The sequence below is a fragment of the Moschus berezovskii genome, chromosome 1 (assembly GCF_049115385.1).
Source record: "Moschus berezovskii isolate FMDL1 chromosome 1, NW_MosBer_1.0, whole genome shotgun sequence".
Taxonomy (NCBI): Eukaryota; Metazoa; Chordata; class Mammalia; order Artiodactyla; family Moschidae; genus Moschus; species Moschus berezovskii.
This window is the reverse complement of record NC_142460.1, coordinates 105,021,745-105,047,803: the sequence shown is the minus strand read 5'-3', so window position 1 is coordinate 105,047,803 and position 26,059 is coordinate 105,021,745. Positions and strand designations below refer to the sequence as shown.

Below are 26,059 nucleotides of genomic sequence, written 5' to 3'. Positions count from 1 at the left end.
CCACCAGTCAGAAAAAGTCCCAGTAGAATGCAAATAGTGAAGATTTTGGCAGTTTGGCAGCTCCTCAATGTGTTTAACACAGAATTACTACATAATCTAGAAATTCCATTCCTAGATATATACGCAGGAGAAATGAAAACATATGTCCACACAAAAACTTGTACTCAAATGTTCACAGTGACATTATTCATAATAGCCAAAAAGTGGAAACAACCCAAGTGTCTATCAACTAAAGAATGGATAAATAAGAAGTTATATATCCATACAATGGAATATTACTTGGCCATAAAAAGAAATGAAGCACATGATACAGGCTACAACATGGACGAACCTTGAAAACATGCTAAAAGTAAAAGGAAAACCAGTCATAAAAGACCAAATATCATATAATCCTATTTATATGAAATATCCAGAATATGCTAATCCATAGAGGCAGAAAGTAGATTAGTGATTGCCTAGGACTTAGTGGGGAAAGGGGTAGATGAAAGAGCAGTGGCTGCTAATGAGTACAGGATTCCTTTGGGGGATGATAAAAAAAATGTTCTAAAATTAGATAGTGGTGATGATTGCATGACTCTGCAAATAAACTAAAAACCATTGAATTGTGTGATTCAAGTAGGTGAATTTAATGGTATGTAAATTATATCTCAACAGAGGTATTAAACAACACCAAAAAATAAATAACCCCACAAAATTCTCTTTGCTCACCACTTCCAGCTTATTCTCTCATTCCACTGCTCCCCACTGTCATCTCCCAGACTCTCTGATTCCCAGATACATATATTCAACTTTCATCAGTGTCTGCCCCTGGCCTTCCTTGACCTTTGGATGACTCACCAGGGGCTCACAGACCTCAGCTCCCTACCCATTTTTCAGCTCTACATGCTTCTCATATGTTGACATCACTCACAGCTTTAGCTCACGCACAAATTTCACCATTTCTAATTATATGAAATCCTCACAGTCAGACCAGTTAGGGCTCTTCGATACGAGAAGGGGATTCAAACATTACACCAAAGACAAGTTTCCAGAGCCTTGAACTCTTTCCCATTGAGATGGAGGAGGTTGGGGGATGCAATGAAGAGCAGCCCTGCTTCAATTGTTGCAACTGAAGAAGAAAATAGTGGGCTGGGGTAGCTGATAATCCCCACTGGTTGGCTGGCAGGTAGACCTCCAATACATGCAACATGCCATCAGGATTAAATGAGAGCGTCTGCCTCTATGGACCTTCCAGTCATCTGCTCCCCAGAATAGCAATGTGAAATGAATGAATGAGTAAAGAACTCATTCATTATTTACCAATCATTAGTTTACTTAATGCTTCCCTATATTTTAGATATTTTTTAGGTGCTGGGGATATAGCAATGAATAAGACAAATGGGAGAAGACTCAAGAGACAGGAGGACATTATTGATATGATATACTGATAACTGTTCTAAAGAAAATAAACAGGGTAACAGGACAGAGGAATGACACACCGATAAACAGAGTGCTCAAGGAAAGCCTCTCTGAGAAAATGACATTTGTGCCAGCCAAGAAATGAATGATGAGATAATCATGAGCTGTGTCCTGGGATATCATCCTGATAGATTCATCAGGAGACGTTAGGATGTAGCATAATAAACAGGCTCTACATTTATGGAAGTAGATGAAGGTATCCAGGACCTCTGGATGAGCAAGTTGAGAAACTGGAGGGAGAGTCCCATGTTGGTTACTTTGTTACTCTTATACAGTGTTCAAGTATTGTGCGGGTAAGCATTAATAATCTCCTCAAAGAATTTAGAACAGTGTCGATCATGGAATCTATTTTACTCATCCATACATAATGCCTCACTCAAAAAAGAACTGGTGATAATAATAGAATGGAAAAGGAACAAAATTTAAAGTTTCAGCAAATTTACTGCTATAATTACATATGGATTTGTTTATACTATATAAGAGAATATGAGTTTACATGAGTCTTTTTAATTAAACAATGCCCTATACACTTTAAAATAGGTAATAAACAGCAGCAGCAGCAAGGTTTTGTTAATATAGGATTGCTAAAACTATTTTTGATGCAAATGTGCATTGAAGCATCTTGAAGGAGAAAATCAAACAATTCACATGACACTGAATAGATGATGATGAAACAAAGCTACCAGATCATTATCAGAAAGCAATAATAGCACCTCACCCACCTCAGGTCAATGCTGCTAATGCATTGATAACAAAAACCCCTAGAAACTGAGAGAATTCTGACATGAGGGTGTCTGCTTGCAGGCAGGAGCTTTTTAACTTTCCCAGGGAACAGAGGATCTTAGCAGAGTGCCTAACTTGAATCCTGAGGACACTTGAGTAATGTGCAAATTTTAGTTTACAAATGCCTCATTTTAGCAATCCTGTATCAGCAAGTCCTTGAAGCTGCTGTTTAGTTGCTAAGTCATGTCTGACTCTTTGCGACCCCGTGGAATGTAGCCCACCAGGCTCCTCTGTCCTTGGTATTTCCCAGGTAAGAATACTGGAGTTGGCTGATATGCAAAGCTGAAAGGAAAACCTGAAGAAAGGTCTTGGATTTGTCAGCCCTTCAGGAGTCTCTTACCGGTAGCCCTCCAGTGGGGACACTACTGACCCCTCTGATATCATTAGTGACTCTAAGATATGTCAGAAGATCACACCTACATTACACATATTTTCCTGACAAGAATTTGGACACATTGTTGGATTTTTTTCTGATCTGTAAAATCATTTATATGAATAGTCTTATAAATCGTAAATTATTTCTTACATGAAAATAAATATAAAAGTTGCAAAGAAAACAAAGAACAGGTATCAGTTAACATGCATCTGTGATTTTCATCATTGATCTACTGTTGAAGTTAATGGGTTGATGAACTATTACTCCATTTGTTCTTGTTGAGCAAGAACTCTGCTTGTTTGAGTATTAATGGGTCTAGAGTAAAATAAAGACATAGTGGTTTTTGCAGTTTTCATGAAAGGTTGTTGGTTTAGGCCTTTCCTTGGTTTGAACATAAAAAAGTTGTTTTAACAATAATAACCATCATTTACTGAGTACACTTGACCCTTGAACAGCATGGGTTTGAACTGAGAAGGTCTACTTTTACACAGATTCTTTTCTTTCTTTCTTTTATTTGTTTGGCTGTGCTGGATCTTAGCTGTGGCATGAGGGGCTTTTAGTTGCAGCATATGGGATCTAGTTCCCTGACTAGGGATTGAACCCGGGACCCCTGTATTGGGAGTGTGGAGTCTTAGCCACTGGACCACCACGGAAGTCCTCAGAATCTTTTCAATAGTGAATTTTGCAGTACTACACAGTACAAGGTTGGTTGAACCTGGGGTTGGTTGAATCCACAGATGCAGAACCACAGATAAGAAATCTGTCATAAGCAGATTTTTCAACTATGCAGGGTAGGTGCCCCAATTCCTATGTTGTTCAAAGGTCAACTGTACTTTCTATATGTCAAGCCCATTATAGTCATTATCTCATTTGATCCTCACAACAATACTATGAGGCAGATATTAGCAATAGATATCTTCCCAGGTGGCACTACTGGTAAAGAAACTGACAGCCAATACAGGTTGATATAAGAGACTCGGGTTTGATCCCTGCCTGGGTCAGGAAGATCCCCTGGAGGAGGGCATGGCAACCCACTCCAGTATTCTTACCTGGAGAATCCCTTGGACAGAGGAGCCTGGTGGGCTAAGGTCCATAGAGTCACAAAGAGTTGGACACTACTTAGCACACAGCACACACATCTAGGTAAAAAGAGAGTAAGATCCTTCCCCAGGATCATATAGCAAGTAAGCAGTAGAACCATTTTTAATCCAATTTTGTCTAACTCTTAATCCTATGTTTTAACACATCCAGGTAATAGCCAAGGAAAGCAAATATAATAATTCTTGAACATGAAAAACTAAGCATTAGACTCTGAATCCAGAATGATCCCCACCAAAAGATTTATCCCATTTTGCTCTGATAATTCTTAACTCAGGCTGTCAGTCTTCACTGTGGCCAACATCAGACTTTGGACTTTCCAAAGCTGTCATGATTTCCTTGATTCTTACTGGAACCCTAGGAAACTAGCTTGTTCACACACACAAATGAATATGGGTATAGCTGGTGAAATCTGAAAAAACTCTAGGGATTATACTGTACAAAGACAATTTTCAGAAAAAAAGGCAAAATTATGACTCTTGTACAAATATAAAAAGGGATACATATTAAAGAATTGACTGGGTGATGTCAGCAACATGGTGAAGTCAAAAGCTTCCTTTGTGGGACTTCCCTGGTGGTACAGTGGATAAGAATCCACCTCCAGTGCAGGGACACAAGTTCGGTCCCTGGTCCAGGAAGATCACAGTGCCATGAAGCAACTAAGCCCGTGTACCACAACTACTGAACATCTTTTACCCTACAGTCGAAGAGCCACAGCTATTGAGCCCAAGTGCCACAACTATTGAAGCCCACATGCCTAAAGCCTATGCTTCACAACAAGAGAAGCCACTGCAATGAGAAGCCTGTGCACTACAACGAAGAGAAGCCCTCACTTGCTGCGATTAGAGACTGCTCGCATGCAGCAATGAAGACCCAGCACAACCCAAAATAAATAAATCGTTCTTTGTCTCTCCCCTTCAATCTACAGTAAGACATCCAAAATTCAACAAAGTTACCCCTGCCCAACACACCAGGATGCCACAGAATTTCAAACATCTGTACATCTAAAAGAGGGTAGACTGGAACACATCAAGGAAGAACGAGGGAACAGCAGAATTGGTGACTGCAATCCTTGCCCTCTAGCCATGGCAGTTGAATCCACAGCCTTAGAGGATATGGCAGCAGCAGGGGAGGCAACACACAACTCTAGCAGCCACAGATAACTGGGCAGCAGCAGCAGTGGGGCCTGGGACCCTGTCCTTCCTGACACTGAAGCATCCATGTTCTAGGCTCCTCCCCCAAGACTTGCAGTGGTAGAGCCCATGAACCTTAAAACACCAGCCAGAACAGAAGTGCCTGAGTGATATGGGCTCCCGCTTATCCTAGCTCTCCCACCATGGGGTGGATCCTGTGACTCAGGGGAAATTAGTGGCAAGGGAAGGGCCCACCACCCCAGTGCAACAGGAGGCAAGACAGCAGCACTGGCAGAAGCAAGGCAGCAACGACCCCAGAGGCATAAGACGCTACAACGAAGGTACAGAGCCACATCTGCTACAGAGATGGTAGAAAGTATTGGCTCTCAAATGAAACCAAAGGCAGCCCAGGTTAAGAAAAACCAAAAACTTGTACTACAGCACCACCTGCCAGAAAAAAGGAAGAGCCTCTAACTTCTAATCTGTCACTGCTTCAAATGAGTAGGCAGAGGAATAGTTCATCAGGTGCTATGAATAATCAGTTAACATTATACCACAAAAAGAAAATGACAATTCTCCAGAAATCAAACTTAAAGCACAGAATAATAATCTAACTGATAGAGAATTCAAAATAATTGTCATGAAGAAAATCAATGAGCTAGAATAAAATTCAGAAAGGTAGTTTAATGAGCTCAGGAATAAAATTAATAAACAGAAGGAATACTTTATTAAACAGATGAAAACTCTGAAAAAAGAAACAAGCAGAAATTCTGGAGCTAAAGAACTCAATAGACAAAGATGAAGAATGTATAAGAAATAGAAGGAAATGGACAAGATAATTATTGAGTTCAAAGATAGAATTCTAGAAACAATTGGAAGAGGAAAAATAAATATTTTTTAAATGAAGGAAATGATAATGATAAAGGGTAAAATTCATCAAGAATACATAACAGTGATTACTATATATGCACCTAACATGGGAACATCAAAGTATAAAAAACAATTAACAGACCTAAAGGAAGGAATTGACAGCAACACAATAACTGTAGAGGACTTGGATAGGTCACGCACACAGAAAGTCAACAAGGAAATAATGGCCTTAAGTGAAACCTTAGACCAAACTTTTAATAAAGATTTGTATAGCATATTCTATCCAATACAACATAATATACATTCTTCTCAAGTACCTATGGAACTTTCTCAAGGACAGATCATTTGTTGAGACACAGGTCTCAATAAATTTAAGAAGACTGAAATCATATCAAGCATATTTCCCAATCACAACAGTATGAGACTAGAAATCAACTATAAGAAGAAAACTGGAAAAAAATTCCAAATATGTGGAGACTGAACAATTTGATACTGAACAACCGAGAGTTAATGAAGAGATCAAAGGAGAAATAAAAAATTACCAAAAGACACATGAAAATTCAATATACGAAAACCTATGGGATACAGCAAAGGCAGTAATAAGAGGGAAGTTTATAGCAATACAAATCTAACCTCAAGAAACAATAACACTCTAAAACAAAAAATTTAACTTTATTCCTAAAAGAACAAGAAAAAGAAGAACAAATGAAGCCCAAAGTCAGTGGAGTGAAGAAAGTAATAAAGATCAGAGAAGAAATAAATGAAATAGATATTTTAAAGACAATAGAAAAGATAAATGAAACTAAGAACTGGTTCTTCAAGAAGATAAATAAAACTGACAAAATTTTTGCTAGATTCACTAAGGGAAAAAAGAGAGAAGGTCCTCATAAACAAAATCAGAAATGAAACAGGAGAAATAACAACAGATACCACAGAAATACAAAAGATTATAAGAGAATATTATGAACAGCCATATGCCAACAAATTGGACAACCTATAAGAAATGGACAAATTCTTAGAATTGTACAACCTTCCAAGACTGAATCATGAAGAAATGGAAAATCTGAAGAGAGTGATCACAAGTTCAGAGGTTGAAATAGTAATCAAAAAGCTCTCAAAAACCAAAACTCTTAGAGGAAAACATAGGCAGAACACTAGATGACATAAAGCAAGATCCTCTATGACCCACCTCCTAGAGTAATGGAAAGAAAAAACAAAAGTAAACAAGTGGGACCTGATTAAACTTAATAGCTTTTGCACAGCAAAGGAAACTATAAGCAAGATGAAAAGACAGTCCTCAGAATGGGAGAAAATAATAACAGATGAAACAACTGACAAAGGATTAATTTCCAAAATATACAAGCAGCTCATACAATTCAATGCCAGAAAAACAAACAATCCAATTAAAAAGTGAGAAAAAGACCTAAACAAACATTTCTCCAAAGAAGACATAAAGATGGCTAACAAACACATGAAAGATGCTCAACATTGCTCAATATTAGAGAAGTGCAAATAAAAATTACAATGAGATATCACCTCACACAGGTCAGAATGGCCATCATCAAAAAGTCTACAAACAATAAATGCTGGAGAGGGTTTGGAGGAAAGGGAATGCTCTCCCACTGTTGGTGTGAATGTAAATTGATACAGCCACTATGGAAGTCGGTATGGAGATTCCTTAAAAAAACTAGGAATAAACCCACTATATGACCCAGCAATCCCACACCTAGGCATATACCCTGGGGAAACCAAAATTGAAAAAGACACATGTATCCCATTATTCACTGCAGCACTATTTACAATATCTAAAACATGGAAGCAACCTAGATCTCCATCAGCAGATAAATGGATAAAAAGTTGTGGTACATATACACAATGGAATATTACTCAGCCATAAAAAAGAATACATTTGAGTCAGTTTTAATGAGGTGGGTGAACCTAGAGCCTATTATACAGAGTGAAGTAAGTCAGAAAGAGAAAGATAAATATCATAAACTAACGCATATATGGGTTTCACTTGTGGCTCAGCTGGTAAAGAATCTGCCTGCAATGTGGGAGACCTGGGTTTAATCCCTGGGTTGGGAAGATGCCCTGAGAAGGGAAAGTCTACCCACTCCAGTAACCCGGCCTGGAGAATTCCATGGACTGTATAGTCCATGGGGTCACAAAGAATCGGACACGACTATGAGACTTTCACAAAGCATATATACGGAATCTAGAAAAATGGTACTGAAGAATTTATTTGCAGGACAGCAATGGAGAAACATACATAGAGAATAGACTTATGGACAGGGGGAGAGGGGAGGAGAGGGTGAGACGTATGGAAAGAGTAACATAGAAACTTACATTACCATATGTAAAATAGAGAGCCAAGGGGAATTTGCTGTATGTCTCAGGAAACTCAAACAGGGGCTCTGTATCAACCTAGAGGAGAGGGATGGGGAGGGAGATGGGAGGGAAGTTCAAAAGGGAGGGGATATATGTATACCTATGGCTGATTCATGTTGAGGTTTGACAGAAAACAACAAAATTCTGTGAAGCAATAATTCTTCAATTAAAAATAAATTAATTTAAAAAACTGATCTGTTAGGGAATTGTGAACACTACTTATATATTTTAAGATATTACAGGAATATTATTAGTATTGTGATTATGTTAAAAGGAGGTCTGCCTTTGTGAGATGCATAATAAATATTTACGCAAAAATTAAAAATAAAAGCTCTCAAAAAACAAAAGACCAGGACCAGATAGCTTCACAAGTGAATTCTACCAAACATTAAAAGATTTACTACCCATTTTTCTCAAACTCTTCCAAAAAAATTTAGAGGAGAGAATGCTTCCTAATTCCTTTTACAAGGCCAACATCACTAGGACCCCAAAACCAGACAAAGACAACACAAAAAGATAAAAATTATAGGCCAATGTATCTTATGAACATAGATGCAAAATACCTCAACAAAATATTATCAAACCAAATACAACAATATATTAAAAGGATTACACACCATGATCAGGGATGTAAAGAATGATTCAACATCTGCAAAGTGATCAACATGATATATCACATTAACAAAAAGAAGTATAAAAACCATACAATCATCTTAATAAATGCAGGAGAGGCACTTAACAAGACTGGATACCCATTTATGATAAAAAAAAAAAAAACCTCTCAATAAAATGCATATAGAAGGAATGTACCTCAACATAATAAAGCCCATATATGACAAACTCACAACTGGTATTACACTCAATGGTGAAAAATTGAAAGCTATCCCTGTAACATCAGGAACAAGACAAGGTTACCCACTCTTGCCACCTATTCAACATAGTATTGCAAGTCTTAGAGCAATTAGGCAAGAAAAAGAAATAAAAGGCATCAGAACTGGAAAAGGAGAAGTAAAACTGTCACTATTTTCTGATGACACGATTTTATAAATAGAAAACCCTTAAGACTCCATCAAAAAAAAAGTTAGAAAAAATAAATACAGTAAAGTTGCAGGATTCAAAACCAATATACATAAATCTACTGCATTTCTGGAACTTCCCTGGTGGTCCTGCGGTTAAGACAATGCTTGCAATGCAGGGAGCATGGGTTCGACCCCTGGCTGAGGAACTCAGAATCCACATGCTGTATAGCATGGCCAAAAAAACCCCCAAGTCTATTGCACTTCTATACACTAACAATCAGCTTGGAGAAAGAGAAATTAAGGAAACAATCTCATTTACCATTGCAACAAAAAGAATAAAACACCCAGGAATAACTTTAACCCCAGAGGTAAAAGACCTATACATTGAACTATAAGACATTGTCTTGAAAGAAATTAAGGAAGACACAAAGAAATGGAAAGATATTCCATGCTCATGGACTGGAAAAAAACTAACACTGTCAAAATGTTCCTATTACGTAAACCAATCTACAGACTCAGTGCAATCTTTATCAAAACACCAAGGACATTTTTCACAGAAATAAAAAAAATGTTTTTTGTTTTTCTAAAATTTATATGGAACCACAAAAGGCCCCAAATAGCCAAAGTAATCCCAAGAAAAAAAGAACAACGCCGGAGGTATCACACCCTCTGATTTCAAACTATATTACAAACTATAGTAATGGTATTGGCAACATGGTATTGGCAAAGCAGCATGGTATTGGGGGCGGCAGGGGTGGAATACATAGATCAATAGAAGAGAATTGAGAGTCCAGAAATAAACCCATGCATATGTGAACAATTTGCAACAAAGGAGCAAAGAATATACAATGGAGAAAGGATAGTCTCTTCAATAACTGGTGCTGGGAAAACTAGTCATATGCTAAAAAAAGTGAAACCAGACCACTATTTCACACTATACGCAAAAACTACCTCACAATAGATTAAAATCTTGTGTGAAAGACCTGAAACCATAAAACTCTCTAGAAGAAAACCTAGGCAGCAAGCTCTTTGACATGAGTGTTAGCAATATCTTTCTAGATGTGTCCCCTCAGGCAAGGGAAACAAAAGCAAAAAGTAAACAAATGGAATTGGATCAAATTAGAAAGCTTTTGCACAGCAAAGGAAACCCTCAATAAAACGAAAAACAACTTACGGAATGAGAGAAGATATTTGCAAATGGTATATCCGATAAGGACTTGGACAACTCAACACAGAAAACCAAAACAGCCCAATTTAAAAATGAGCAGAGGAGCTGAATAAACATTTTTTCAAAGAAAACATACAGATAGTCAACAGGCACATGAAAAGATGTTCAACATCACTAATATTAGGGAAATGCAAATTGAAAACACAATGAGATATCACCTCATGCCTGCTAGATTGGCTATTATCCAACAGACAAGAAATAAGTGCTGGTGAGGATGTGGAGAAGAGGGAAGTCTTATACCCTGTTGGTGGGAATGTAAATTGTTGCAGCCACTATGGAATACAGCATGGAGGATTTCTCAAAAAATTAAGACTAGAACTACACTATGATCCAGTTACTGCTCTTCTGGGTATTTATCCAAGGACTAAAAAACACTGATTTGAAAAGATATATATGCTCCTCTATGTTTATTATGACATATTTCAATAGCCAAGATATGAAAGCAACCTAAGTGTCCATCAGTAGATGAATGGATAAGGAAATGTGGTGTATATATATATAATATATATATATAATAGGAAATTATTCAGCCATAAAAAGATTAAATCTTGCCATTGTGACAATATGAAGAAAATTTAAGGGTATTATGCTAAATGAAAAAAGTCAAATAGAGAAAGAAAAAATACTGGATGATTTCACTCATATTTGGAATATTAAAAATAAACAGAAAATCAAAATAAATGAAGAAACCAAATTAAATAAAAACAAACATGTAGATATAGAGAACAGAGTAGTGGTTACCAGAAGGGAAGGGATTGTGGAGAAGAGAGAGCAAAATGGGTAAAGGGATCAACTCTATGGTGACAGATGGAAATTAAACTTTTGGTGGTGAGCACTTTTGGTGGTAGAGTATACAGAAGTAGAAAAATAATGTTGTACACATGAAACATGTTATAAATCAATGTTACATCAATAAAAATAAATTTAAAAAAAAGAATTGATAGGATTCATATGATATGAAAGAACCAGGCAGATGTTATAACTGATTCAAAAGTCAAGAAGCACAAATCTATATGGAGAAAAGATACTGAATTGCAAATAAAGGCAATTTTTCCACAAGAGAGAGAATTCTACTGGAACTCTATAGGATGAGATAGTCTGCATTTTGACAACATTGAACTTTACCTGAGCCTGTGTTCTGAGAAAACAACAATGGTTAAGAAGCCTACCTACCAATCTTTTGCTTTCTGAAATCCCCCACCCTTTGTGTTCCAGGAAATGGCTAACTACAAAGAACCACCATTTCCCCTGCCCACTCTTTCTCCTGACTCCATTGTTTACCCATGAGCCCAGACCCTAACAAGGAGGCCAGGAACAGAGCCTCCAACTACTAGCTCTTCGTCACATAAATGATTAATTGAGATTAGCACTGTTTGTCCCCTGAAACTAGTTAGACACAGAGGTAAACATTTCCTGTTCAACTAACTGAGACTTTCCTGATTATAAAATGACCTCAACTATAAATTTTTACCTGTAATGTGTCTACTTCTCTCTATAAAAAAGTCTAAGTTAAACCACCTGGCCAAGGTATTCTGATCCATGGATCTAGGTGATCTCCCTATTACAATAGCCTGAATAAAATCAGTTTTCTTAATTATTTGATCTTGTCTTTGACAATATTCTTCAGTTGTTGTTCAGTCACTAAGTTGTGTCTAACTCTTTGCAACCCCAGGGACTGCAGCATGCCAGGCTTCCCTGTCCTTCACTATTTCCCAGTTTGTTCAGATTCATGTCCATTGAGTAGATGATGCCATCCAACCATCTCATCCTCTGTCACCCGCTTCTCCTCCTGCCCTCAATCTTTCCCAGCATCAGGGTCTTTTCCAATGAGTTGGCTCTTTGTATCATGTGGCCAAAGTATTGGAACTTCAGCTTCAGCATCAGTCCTTCCAAAGAATATTCAGGGTTGATTTCCTTTAGGATTGACTGGTTTGATCTCCTTGCTGTCCAAGGAATTCTCAAGAGTCTTCTCCAACACCACAATTTGAAAGCATCAGTTGTTCAGTGCTCAGTCTTCTTTATGGTCCAACTCTCATATCTTTACATGGCCACTGGAAAAAGCACAGCTTTGACTAGATGGACCTTTGTTGGCAAAGTGATGTCTCTGTTTCTTACTAAGTTGGTCATAGTTTTTCTTTCAAGGAGCAAGCATCTTTTAATTTCATAGCTATCATCACCGTCCGCAGTGATTTTGGAGCCCAAGAAAATAAAACCTGTCACTGTTTCTGCTTTTTTCCCATATATTTGCCACAAAGTGATGAGACCAGATACTATGATCTTCATTTTTTGAATGTTGAATTTTAAGCCAGCTTTTTTGGTCTCCTCTTTCACCCTCATCAAGAAGCTCTTTAGTTCCTCTTCACTTTCTGCCAATAGGGTGATATCATCTGCATATCTGAGGTTGTTGATATTTCTCCCAGCAATCTTGATTCCAGCTTGTGATCCATCTAGCCCAACATTTCACATGATGTACTCTGCATATAAGTTAAATCAACAGGGTAACAATATATAGCCTTATTGTACTCCTTCCTCAATTTTAAACCAGTCCATTGTTCCATGTATGGTTCTAACTGTTGCTTCTTGATCTGCATGCAATTTTCTCAGGAGACAGGTAAGGTGGTCTGGTATTACCATTTTTTTAAAGAATTTTCCACAGTTTGTTGTGATCCACACAGTCAAAGGCCTTAGCATAGTCAATGAAGCAGAAGTAGATGTTTTCCTGGAATTCCCCTGCTTTCTCTATGATCCAATGAAAGTTGGCAATTTGATCTCTGGTTCCTCTGCCTTTTCTAAATCCAACTTGTACATCTGGAAGTTCTTGGTTCACATACTGCTGAAGCCTAACTTGAAGGATTTTGAGCAAGAAGAACGGGTCATAGTGGAGAGTTCTGACAAAACGTGGGCCACTGGAGGAGGGAATGACAACCACTCTAGTATTTTCGCAACAAGAACCTATGAACAGTATGATAAGGAAAAAAGATATGACACTGGAAGATGAACCTGACAGGTCAGAAGGTGTCCAGTGTGCTACTGGGGATGAGTGGAAGGCAATTACTAATAGCTCCAGAAAGAATGAAGTGACTGGGCCAAAGTGGAAATGATGCTCAGCTGTGGATGTATCTGGTGGTGAAAGTAAAATCCAATGCTGTAAAGAACAATTACTCAGTTACAAGTTAATATGAGCTATAGAATAATCCAAAGGCAATGGACAGGGCTAGAATCAGAAAACTGGAAACAGCTACTCAAAACAATAGCTTTTCATTGAAGTACAATTTTTTTCTATAATCTCCTCCCTTTTAATCAAAAATAATCTCAAAGAAAGATTATTCTTGATCATAAGATAAGGCTGGTCTCAGAACATATGGCTTCACTGTTTACAGTGGTGAAAAAAAGAGGTGTAATTTGCCCTTTAGGCGTTCTTAAGTTTGCTTTGCTGTAGGTTTTCCCAAAAACCTCAAATTTGACTTTTAAAAGCATCTTGAGGCTAGGCAGCTGTAGTACCCATTGGGTGAATTCCTCTGTTCTTGAAGACCCCAGGCTATGTTAAGATTCTTGGGTCTGGCAGAAGGTGATCTTACCTACCTAAAAGCTGGTAACCCTGTAAGTTAGGTAACAGCCAGTATTCCTAGAAGGGTTTGTAAGCATTGGCTCCATAAAGTCAACTTTCGTTCCTTAGAAGTGTCTGACCACATTTGACTGAATAAGTATCATTCTCAAATATAACATTCCAGGCAAGGCACTGGTTATTTAATCAACATTTTCAATGTGTTAGTAAAGAGGAGATGATTCTTACTAAATCAATGCCAGTAACCATATTGTCATGAAAATATAATCATAATATGTCATGAAATTCAGAATATTCAATAAAAGTTTCCAAATTCTGAAGAGATCATGCAAGGAGAAAGATATCATTTACAAATATTTCACTTCAGGGACTTCTCTAGTAGTCCAGTGGTTAAGAATTCACCTTGCAGTGCAGGGGACACAGGTTCAATCCCTGGTCAGGGAACTAAGATCCCACATGCCACAGAGCAACTAAGCCCTCACATCACAACTGTTGAACCCTCATGCTGCAACAAAATATCCTGCATGGCATAACTAAGACCCAATGGAACTAAATAAATAAATAAAAATCACATAAGGAAATAAACCACAAAGAGACAAAGCTAATAAAGCTGTTAGCATAATAAAAACTCAATGTAATAAAATGATCTGCAATTGTAAAATAAATATATTCTGTCATAAGAAAATTCTTTATTTGATGTGAATATATCATTGAGCAAGAAACAAACTGAGAATAGAGAGACTTCCAAGCAGAAGTGGTTAGCAAGGTTGACCCTCAGTGGTTACAACTCAGTTTATAAAGCATGAATGAGTAAGTACACTGTTTTCTATTGTGATTGGTTACTAGAAACTCACATTCTTTGTCACAGCATAAGCTTGCAGTGTTTATACACTAAGTCCCCTACAAACAAATGAATTCCCTTCTGAGAGTCCCAATTTGTTAAGTCCAACAAAGTTAACTTAGGTACCCAACTAACACAATTGGCTATACAGTATTATACTATAATAGGCCTATAATACTTTTCATACAAATAATACATGATAATAATACACAAACAATACAGACACAAAGAAGACATTTTAAATCTTGTACAGTATCTTGAAAAGTACAGTAGTACAGTACAAGAGCTGGCATCCAGTGGTATGCTCATATCTTTGAAAGTTCACAACTTAAAGGTTTGTATGCAGGAGACTTCTGTAGCTGATTTAGCTAGGAAGCTGTAAGGTCACATTCATATGAAGAAAGCTTAAAGTCAATGTCAAAGTTGGCATCTCAGAGAAATCAGAACAGTTTTAAATTTTGATTACATGACTATGAGTGTTTGGTCTAGGACTATTTGTATTATATACACAGCTGAGAAGAGAATTTGTTACCCAGAAGCTAACACTGAGGAAATCACTAGGGACACAGATAAACAGGTGAAAAATATGAAAGAGACATATGGTAGGGAGAATAATGGTCCCCTAGAATATCAGACCACCCTACCTGCCTCCTGAGAAAACTGTATGCAAGTCAAGAAACAACAGTTAGAACTGGACATGGAACAACAGACTGTTTCAATATTGGGAAAGGAGGACATCAAGGCTGTATATTGTCACCCTGTTTATTTAACTTATACGCAGAGCACATCATGTGAAACGCCAGGCTAGATGAATCACAAGCTGGAATCAAGATTGCCGGGAGAAATATCAATAACCTCGGATACGCAGATGATACCACCCTTATGGCAGAAAGCAAAAAGGCGCTAAAGAACCCCTTGATGAAGGTGAAAGAGGAAGTGAAAAAGCTGGCTTAAAACTCAACATTCAAAAAATTAAGATCATGACACCTGGCCCCATCAGTTTACGGCAAATACATTGGGAAAAAGTGGAAACAGTGACAGATTTCATTTTATTGGACTCCAAAATCACTACAAATGGTGGCTGCAGCCATGAAATTAAAAGACACTTGCTCCTTGGAAGGAAAGATATGACAAACCTAGACAACATATTAAGAAGCAGAGACATCATTTTGCCAACAAAGGTCCATCTAGTCAAAACTGTGGTTTTTCCAGTAGTCATATACAGATGTGAGAGTTGGACCATAAAGAAGGCTGAGCGCTGAAGAATTGATGCTTTCAAATTGTGGTGCTGGAGAAGACTCTTAAGAGTCCCTTGAACTGCAAGGATATCAAACCTAAAGAAAATCCTAAGGAAAATCAATATCCTAAAGAAAATCAATATCATTGGAAGGACTGAATACTCATTGGAAGGACTGACATTGAAACTGAAGTTCTAATACTTTGGCCATGTGATGCAAAGAGCTGACTCATTGGAAAAGACCCTGATGCTGGGAAAGATTGAGGGCAGGAGAAGAAGAGGATGACAGAGTATGAGATGGTTGGATGGCATTATCGACTCAATGGATGTGAATCTGAGCAAACTCCAGGAGATAGTGAAGGACAGGGAAGCCTGGCATGCTTCAGTCCATGGGGTTGCAAAGAGTTGGACATGACTGAGCAACTGAACAACAACAAGAGATGTCCATATCTCAATCTCTAAAATTTAGCAATATGTTTAGGTCACATGGAAAAGGGGGACTTAAGGTTGCAGATGAAATTATGGTTGCTAGTCAACTGACCATGACATGAGAAGATTAGTTTGGATTATCCAGGTGGATGCAATGTATTCACAAAGTTTCATATAAGTGGAAAAGCATTAGAATGAGAGAAGTGACTCAGTTTCTGGTTCTAAAGACAGAGAAATAGGACCCTGAACCAAGAATGCAGGTAGCCTCTAAAACCTGGAAAAGACAAGAAAATGGATTTGCTCCTGTAGCCTCCAGAAGGAATGCTGTCAACCAAAACATTGATTTTAACCCAGTGAGACAAATTTCAGACTTCTGGTTTACAGAACTGTAAAATAACAAATAGAGGTTTTTTTAAGCCAGTAAGTTTGTGATTTGTCATAAAAACTATAGGAAACTAATAAAAGAGGTTAAGAGGCATGTTGAGATAGAAGAAATTATCCAACATATGTCTAATAAAAGAGAATAGAAAAAATACAATGTTTTTATTAACTGAGAACTTTCCAGAATTAAAGAGATGAATCTACAGACTGAGAGATAACACCAAGATCTGAAGATAGTAAATATCAGATAATCCACAACCACACATGTTGTAGTGAAACATCTGAGAGAGAAGCCTTTAAACCTCAAGCGAGGGCAATGACAAGACAACCGGAACTCTGTTTCCAAGGAGGTTACAAATGTCAGTGGTCAGTTAATCCTATCAGTATTCAAAGTTAGACTCTAGGTGTGGCCTGTGCTCTTTTAATCTGGGAATTCTTGGGTCCTGGTATAGGCTCATAGGAGAATTTAGATAAAGAAGATGGACAGAAGTTGGTTCCACAGGGAGAGACTCTCCTTTTACCTTGTTCTCAGTCTTCTGCTTCCAGGTAAGAAATGGGCAACACAGGAAAAGAAGCAAGGACCCTCTCTGGGAGAACACCTAAGATGTGCTTTCAAATTTCCAACTTCTAGAAATTATCTATGATGGGCATAGTTATTTCATAACTATGTTACCATAATATGCAAGTAGGCCCTCCTTCTCTGAAAGATAGAAGATCCCCTTCTGTTGACATGCTACATAAGGACTCTTCTACTTTTCTTTCATGAACCATCCCCAATTGTTTTCTCTACCATTTAGCCTCCATGACCATCCATCTTTCTATGCGCAAGTGTAATTCTTTCTCTCTATGGCTCTGAAACCTACCCCATTGCAGCAAAGGGCCCACTTTCAGCCATAACTTCCCCACTAGTTACTGCATCCAAGTGCTCTAGGTTAGGTAAGATGTCAGAGAGCAGCAGGTGGAGAGTAAAGCTACAGTGTGCTTTACTGGTATACTGGAGTTAACATGGTATACTAGAAAGAACATGGGATTTAGCGCTAGAAGGTCTGGGTTTGAATCTTGGTCCCTCACTTGGCTACCTGTGTAACCTTGGGCAAATTGCTTGACTTCTCAGAGCTCCCATTTTCTCATCTGTAAAATAGGGTCATCTTGAAGAGTTGTGAGGATTCAATGAGAGAGACCACACAGTGCCTGGCATTTGATAGGTGCCAATAAATGGCATTTTACCCCCTTAGGTTGTCATGTGACTTTTGGATAGGGGGAGGTGTAGGAAGACAAAAGTATAGTTTCTAACTGATAGGGGCTTGGGAGGATTCAATGAGGAGAGGACTGAATAAGAGGTGCTTTAGAGGCCAGTGCAGAGAAGAAACACAAATTGCACACCTAGTCTAGGCAGTAAAAAACATAACAAATGTTCCTCTGCCACTCGTAGTGAATGACAAATGAATATTCATTGCTCACAGAATGATCCAAGGATTTGCCTGGAGAGCATTGTCACTCTAGGAAAAGATAAGGCTTGATGTTCTCATCACAGAGGTCACCAACCATCTTTCTCATTCCAGGTTGTTACTTCTCTAATAAATTTGCATTGATAGAAAATTAGAATCTTTATTAGTCAGAAGAAAGGGGAAGACAACACCTCAAAAGCTCAAACTAGAAGGCTGATATAGGGTTGAGTGGCAAAATAGGGAGAAGGAAGGTTGGGGTGGTTAAGGTGAAACAGATGTGTTCTCTTTGGGGCCCCAGGAATATAGTTCTCTCTGATGGCTATTGCTGCCCCAGGGCTCAGTTTGCATAAAGATTTGGGCATGCTTTGCATGGACAAACAAACATTAGCAAGGAGCCCAGAGCTCTAATTCAGCTCACCACGTTAGTTTCTATCATTTGCCTTCCAGCCCAACCCTTCCTTCCTCACTTTGTAGGAAGTGCCTGGCACCTGGATCATGGTGATCCTTTTCCCCTAGTCTCCATCTCATTCCTGGGGGTATATGGTAAAGCAGTATTAGACAAACCTGGGCTTAGATCAAGTCCAGTTTCTGCCTCTTATGATCTATTTGACCACAGAAATTTACTTCCTCTTATTGCAACTCAGTTAATTCATTTATTATATAAGGATAAAAATAGTTTCTATCTGATAGGGGCTTGGGAGGATTAAAAAATAAGGAAATCAATTTAAGGGGCTTGAACTATATCTGACACACTGTCACTGTTCAATAAATATTCAGTTCAGTTCAGTCTCTCAGCGTGTCCAACTCTTTGTGACCCCATGAATCACAGCACGCCAGGTCTCCCTGTCCATCACCAACTCCCAGAGTTCACTCAAACTCACCTCCATCGAGTCGGTGATGCCATCCAGCCAATAAATATTAGGTATCATTAATATCGACTTCCCTGGTGGCTCAGATGGTAAAGCGTCTGCCTACAATGTGGGAAACCTAGGTTCAATCCCTGGATCGGGAAGATCTCCTGGAGAAGGAAATGGCAACCCACTTCAGTATTCTTGCCTGGAAAATCCCATGGACGGAAGAACCTTGTGGGCTACAGTCCATGGGGTTGCAAAGAGTCGGACACGACTGAGCGACTTCACTGTCATTAATATCACAGGCTACCCCCGAGCTCCTGACCTGGGACCCTCTCATATAGGGAACATAAGTGTTCTCACCTAACTCTCACATGTTCTATGTTGACTACAGAAAGAGGCAGTACTTTCACCATCAACTGCACAGGGTTTGGCCAGAACGGGGTGTATACCACTGCTCTGGATTCAGTGTTTGAGAGAAAGGCCTTCCGTCCAGTCATCAACTACAGCATCCCAACCACAGTCAACATCTCCTTCACCGTGTCTGCCATCCTAGATGTGGTGAGTACTGACTCTCTAGCCCTCCTTAGAATCCTTAACCTTTTCCCAGCTCCCAGCAAGGCAACCCCCCAAACCCTTAACCACACACTGAAGCTTCCTCCCTCATTGCTATAAGCATGTGTGCTGTGGGGATCCCAAAGAAGTTCTATCCAGTTCAGCAGGATGAGGTATAACCATATATGGAAGATCATTTCTATTCTTGTCACCCACCTGACTCTCTTCCCTGGCTGTACACCAATGTCCAGGAACTCCACTTCAGAAGTTCTGACTGGATGGAACAGGGGCATCAGAAATTTTTTAACTTATCAAGTAATTCAAAGATACAGCCAGGGTTGAGAAGCACTACTCTAATCCAGTCCTGCCATGAACTCTTCTGCCCATGGCAGAATATGTTTTGATCAAGATTCTGTCCTTAACCTGTAATGTTGGACTTGACCACAGCACAGTTTTTACACACCTTGGGGCTTGATAAACAAAAATAAGCAATGGGTGGGATGCACAAACTTTGTACCACCAACATGCTGAAAACAGGAAATTCTTTTGACAGGATGAACAGTTACAGCTCTTGTCATCATTTCTGTGGCTGGAAATGGTAAGACCAATACTGTTTATTCTCTCCCTTTATTTACAGTCAGAATGGATTTTAAACAAATATTATGACCCTTTATGTACCCCAAAACATAACTTTGAAACATATGAGCGAGAAATTTAAAAACCTAAAGCATGGTGAAAGGCATCAATAAACTGCTTTCAAAAATCAAGTCAAAAAAGAATAAACATATAGTGATTTTTAAGAAACTTGATTTAATAAACATATCAAACTTTGTACAATGATCATGCATAATCTTTTTGACACAAATTGAATATTCCCCTAAACTGACCATATTTTTGGCCACCGAGAAGGAAAGGAAGGAAAGCGAAAATTATCTAGACCACAATCTCTGACTATAATACAAAATACAAAGAGTAGCCCCCTTCCCCAAAATCTTATTTCTTAGAAATTTAAAATTAAATTTCTAAAATATATTGGACTAAAGAGAAAATAAACAACTAAGTAGAAATTAGAAAGAAAAGGATTACATATGAAAGTCTATTCAATGTAGCCAAAGTATTGGGTTGGCCAAAAAGTTCGTTCACATTTTTCCATAAGACGTTAGAGAACAAAACTTTGGGCCAATCCAATATAACTTTGGAAAATTTTATGAAAAATTTCTACCTTAAGTTCTTTAATTAGAAAATGAGGGGGGAAATCAAAGTAAATGACTTCAGTTTCCAACTTGAAAAGACCGGCTGAAGGGAAGGAGAGAGGAGTAGAAGAATAGTCATGATCACCTACTCTTGCTCTCAAAGTGTGTTTCCCAGATGGGGAGCACTGGCTGATTGCCCCACCTGGAAGCTTAGAAATGCACTTGATCTAGGACCCCTCCTAGTGAGACTAACAATCCCAGCATGTCCAAGACTGAAGAATTCTCAGAAAATGTAATTTTGCTAAATCCAAGTCTCCAACAAACCAGGATGAATTAGTCACCCTACTTACTGAATCAGAATCTGCATTTCAACACAGTCCCCAGGTATTTCATATGCACAATGAGGTATGCTGGTCTAGTATAAATTTTTATTTAATGTGCATGTATCTCTTTGTTCTGGCTGTGCTTCCACAAACTGCAGCTGCTGACATTGTAAATGCCCTGAGAATAGATAAGTCCCCTAAGGCCTCAGAATTGGATAATCCTTGAAAACTGTTTCCAGAGAAAGTCAGCAGCTTTGGAAAGGAGAATTTGGAAAGTCATCCCACAGACAAGAAAGGATAGTGCCTTGCACCTGCCAAGGAGAGGAAGACCACCAAGTCTCTTGGCTTCATAGAACCCAAGGACTTGTTCAAGGTGTCCTTGCAGTAGAAACTGATCAAAGGGGCCTAGAAGGCAGTTAAAGTTACCCTGGAGACTAATACATAACACCTAAAAACAGCATTACAGTACACAAAATCCTTTCACATGCCTAATTTCATTCAATCCCACTCCCCCACCCCCACCCCCGAACTGGCTTATTTCACACGAAGGCAATTCTGTCTCAGAGAGGTTGAGCCACTGACCTTTCAACTCTGAATCTCAACCAGTCTACAGAAAGGACAAGATTTCTCTGATCACCAGTAATTTCCCACCAAAGTGAAAAACCAGAGGGATCAAAGGTTATGAAGAAATAGACATAAGGACTTCAATTCTATCTGCAATTCTTAATTCTTGAATAAAAGCCAAAATTGGGTGTTAGATACACTGATGTTTATTACATTATTTTATACACTTTTCTATGTGTTTGAAATACTTTATAGATTCTTTTTTTAAAGAAAAATTTAAAAGGAATAGAAAATAACCCTGATTCCTATCAGGCTCTCACCTCTCCTCCATCTGGGCTCTAGGTCTGGGACAACCCATTTATCAGTTGGAACCCAGAGGAGTGTGAAGGCATCTCGAAGATCAGTGTGGCAACCAAGAACCTGTGGCTCCCAGACATTTTCATCACTGAATTGTGTGTATTAAGGGCTGGGGAAGCCCCACCTTCTGGCAGTGATGGTGCACAGTCTACCAAAGGCCACTATAAGTGGTCTTACATGGCTGAGAAAGGAGCAGATGGGTAAGAAGAAAAAACATTGCTCCTGCCTCCCACTTCATTTCTCTTACAGCATGGATGTGGATAAGACCCCAAAAAGACTCAAGGCATTCATAAGTAATGAAGGTCGCATCAGGTATAAGAAACCCATGAAGGTGGTGAGCATCTGTAACCTGAACATCTTCTACTTCCCCTTTGACCAGCAGAACTGCACCCTCACCTTCAGCTCATTTCTCTACACAGGTGAGCTGAAATAGAGTCTTAGGAATAGGAGTGAATAAGAGAAACCAATAAAGCATCAGAAAATAATGTATAAAAAAAGTATGAATAAATGGTAACAAATGGGCTTCCCTGGTGACTCAGCAGTAAAGAATCTGCCTGCAATGCAGGAGTCGCAGGAGACACAGGTTTGATCCATGGGTCAGGAAGATCCCCTGGAGAAGGGCATGGCAACCCATTCCAGTATTCTTGCCTGGAGAATCTCATGGGCAGAGGAGCCTAGCAGGCTATAGTCCATAGGGTTGCAAAGAGTAGGATACGACTGAAGCGACTTAGCATGCACAGTGACCAAGGGCAGCAAAGATTAAGTCTGTTTGGATGCTTAAATATTTTCCATAAAATATTTCCTAGAGAGTTGGGAAAATATTGTGCATTTCCATCCCAGTTGCTAGCAAATTTCCTGAAATATGGTAGGCACTCAAAAATATTTGTTGAGGGACTTCCCTGGTGGTTCAGTGGCTAAGAATCTGTCTGCCAACGTAGGGGACATAGGTTCAATTCCTGGTTGGGGAACTAAGATAACGCGTGCCCTGGAGCAACTAAGCCCACATGCCACAACTAGGACTCAATGCAGCCAAATAAATAAATATTTTTATAAAGAATTTTAAAAAATTATTGAATGAAAGGATGGGAAAAAGTACAGTTGAGTCAACAGGAGACTATCTTTGGAAAATTATTTGGTTCTTCCTTTCAGTGGAGTACATATCGTTGGGCATGGAGAAAGAAGTGTGGGAAATAACAGACACATCCCAGGACATCATTCAGAGCCATGGAGAATGGGAGCTCCTGGGCATCAACAAGGCCACCCCAAAGAAGTCTGTGGGCACCAACCTGTATGATCAGATCATCTTCTACGTGAGCTCAGAGGCCTTTGCTTTTTCCTTCCTTCTTGCTTGTAGAGCTGCCTACAATCTCCACCAGATGGATATCTCCCAACTTTCAGGGTTTCTCAGTCTTACCACTTCTGCCAGAGACCAGAACCTTCTCTTCTTGCTGCCCAGCCACACACTCCTTCCTAAAGTTCATGGCTCTAATCTAACTCTCCCTTGGCAAGTTCTACACCAAATTATGAGGCTGTCTGCACAGCTCTAGATACCAGAGTGATAAGAGACCAATGAGAAAGGCAGAGACAGAAACAGTCACTACTATTCCAAGCAGCCTCTGAATCCCATATTCACTTCCCTTCCTCTCCTTCTCACCAGGTGGCCATCAGGCGCAGACCCAAACTCTACATTATGAATCTCCTGGTACCCAGTAGCTTTCTGGTCACCATTGACGCCCTCAGCTTCTATCTGCCAGCAGGAAGCGAGAACCGTGCCCCATTCAAGATAACGCTTCTGCTGGGCTACAATGTCTTCCTACTCATGATGAATGACTTACTCCCTGCCAGTGGCACCCCCCTCATCAGTATGGCCCCTTCAGCTCTTGGGAAGAGAAGGGTGGGAGGGACTGGCTGAACTGGCTCAGGGAAGGGAAATATATTGGCCAAAAGAGGCTGTGCTTCCCAGGATGGGATTGGAAGAGAAGAACGGAGTCCTGGCTGGTGCCTCTGGCCCTCAGGCAGGCCCAACTTCCCTCCAGGTGTCTACTTTGCCCTGTGTCTGTCCCTGATGGTGCTCAGCCTTCTGGAGACCATCTTCATCTCCTACCTGCTGCACCTGGCCCCCACCCAGCCCCCACCCATGCCTCGCTGGCTCCACTCCCTGCTTCTACACTGCACCAGCCCGAGGACATGCTGCCCTGCCGTGCCCTGGAAGGGAAACACAGGCCTTGACCACCTGCCTGGTGAGGGGAGTCAGCCCTGCCCAGGCTTCCTCTTCCATTATCTCCGCTTTTCTGCTCCTACCTTCTTCCCTGCCCCCACAATTGCCAAGTTGATCCTGTGGCCCATGGCTGAGTCTCTGTCTCTCCATAGGTATGAAGGAGCCCATGGAGTTGGTGGGGAAGTTGCCAGGTCCCAGAGAGACAGAGCTAAATGGGTGCCCTGGGTCCACAAGCGCCCAGCAGGAAGACAAGGCTCAAAAGCAGCACTTGGTCAGCCTGTGGGTGCAGTTCAGCCACATGATGGACACCTTGCTCTTCTGCCTCTACCTGCTCTTCTTGGCCACTTCCATTGTCACAGTCATCATCCTCTGGAACACCTAGGCATGACATCTGTCTGCTCCTGCACATCAGCTCAGAGTTGCTCTGGCCTCCAGGGGTCAGCCAGGTCTTTGTGCTTGAGTCTTGTGCTTTGTGCTTTGTGTCTTGAGTACAGACTGTTATGACCCCAAAGATGATAAAGTTTCCTGCTACATTCCATGCATCTCAATCCAGCCCTGCTGGTCAGTCTCAACCCAATTACAATTACAACAAGAACAATTCCTCTGTTCCTGCATTCTATTGGCTTCACTCAGCCCTCCCATGAGATTCTGGGCTCCCCTTTATATCTTCTGCATAGCAGTTCTACCTCCTCTATCTGCTTAACTGGCCCCAATAAATCATTTTGCAGACAACTCTGGCTTTTTGTCATGTTTTGGGATAAAAAGTTAACTACCCAGGACTGATAGTTTCAAAATACCATCTGTATATCCCTCTGCCTGTGATAAAGCTTTGATGACAATTCAATGTGACAAATGTCCTGTACTAGAAGTTTTAATTTTCTTAGGCATTTTTAAAGATGTATTTCTTACTCATGTGTGTGCTAAATTGCTTCAGTTGTGTCCGACTCTTTGCAACCCCATGGACTGTAGCCTACCAGGTTCCTCTGCCTATGGGATTCTCCAGGCAAGAATACTGGAGTGGGTTGCCATGCCCTCTTCCAAGGGATCTTCCCAACCCAGAGATCAAACCCAGGTCTCCCTCATTGCAGGCAGATTCTTTATGGACTGAGCCACCAGGGAAGCCCAAGAATACTGGAGTGGGTAGCCTATCCCTTCTCTAGGGGGATCTTCCTAACCCAGGAATTGAAGCTGGGTCTCCTACATTGTACATTCTTTGCCAGCTGAGCTACCAGGGAAGCCCTTCTTACTCACAGATAGAAACATTTATTCATCTTTTTCATTTTCTTGCACTAACTTCAATTTAATACTCTCCTAATTTATTGTTGCTCAGAGGTTAATGCGTCTGCCTCCAATGCGGGAGAGCCAGGTTCGATCCCTGGGTCGGGAAGATCCCCTGGAGAAAGAAACGGTAACCTACTCCAGTATTCTTGCCTGGAGAATCCCATAGACGGAGAAGCCTGGTAGGCTACAGTCCACGGGGTCTCATAGAGTCGGACACGACTGAGCGACTGAACGGAACGGAACTTATTGTTTTATTTTAATCTTTAATTTTCTAAGTTGAATTCTCAGTTAAAATATTCTCAGTCTTCCTATAAATTTTACTCTGACACAGTTTGAGCTTCATCCTATAGGTTTTAGAATGAAATGTTCTCCTCTTTATTAGTTCCTGGACAGTTCATAACTTGAGTTTTTATTTCCTCCTTGATCTAAAACCTATTTAGGAAAGTGTTTCTTATATCCATGG

At 39.8% G+C, this 26,059-nt stretch overlaps 1 protein-coding gene across 2 annotated transcripts; it reads left to right on the top strand.

Moving 5' to 3' along the window:
- The first annotated feature begins 17,285 nt into the window (after nucleotides 1-17,285).
- LOC129550878 (5-hydroxytryptamine receptor 3E-like) lies at nucleotides 17,286-24,697 on the top strand. 2 transcript variants are annotated; one of them, XM_055418707.2, is made up of 9 exons: nucleotides 17,286-17,352; nucleotides 19,500-19,666; nucleotides 20,214-20,258; nucleotides 22,083-22,192; nucleotides 22,347-22,516; nucleotides 23,247-23,407; nucleotides 23,755-23,959; nucleotides 24,134-24,337; nucleotides 24,468-24,697. In XM_055418707.2, the coding sequence occupies exons 1-9, from the start codon at nucleotides 17,286-17,288 to the stop codon at nucleotides 24,695-24,697; spliced, it is 1,359 nt and encodes a 452-aa protein (XP_055274682.1). The 2 variants fall into 2 exon arrangements, with proteins under 2 accessions (XP_055274682.1, XP_088698264.1); XM_088842138.1 differs by lacking the exon at nucleotides 20,214-20,258.
- Nucleotides 24,698-26,059: the final 1,362 nt, after the last annotated feature.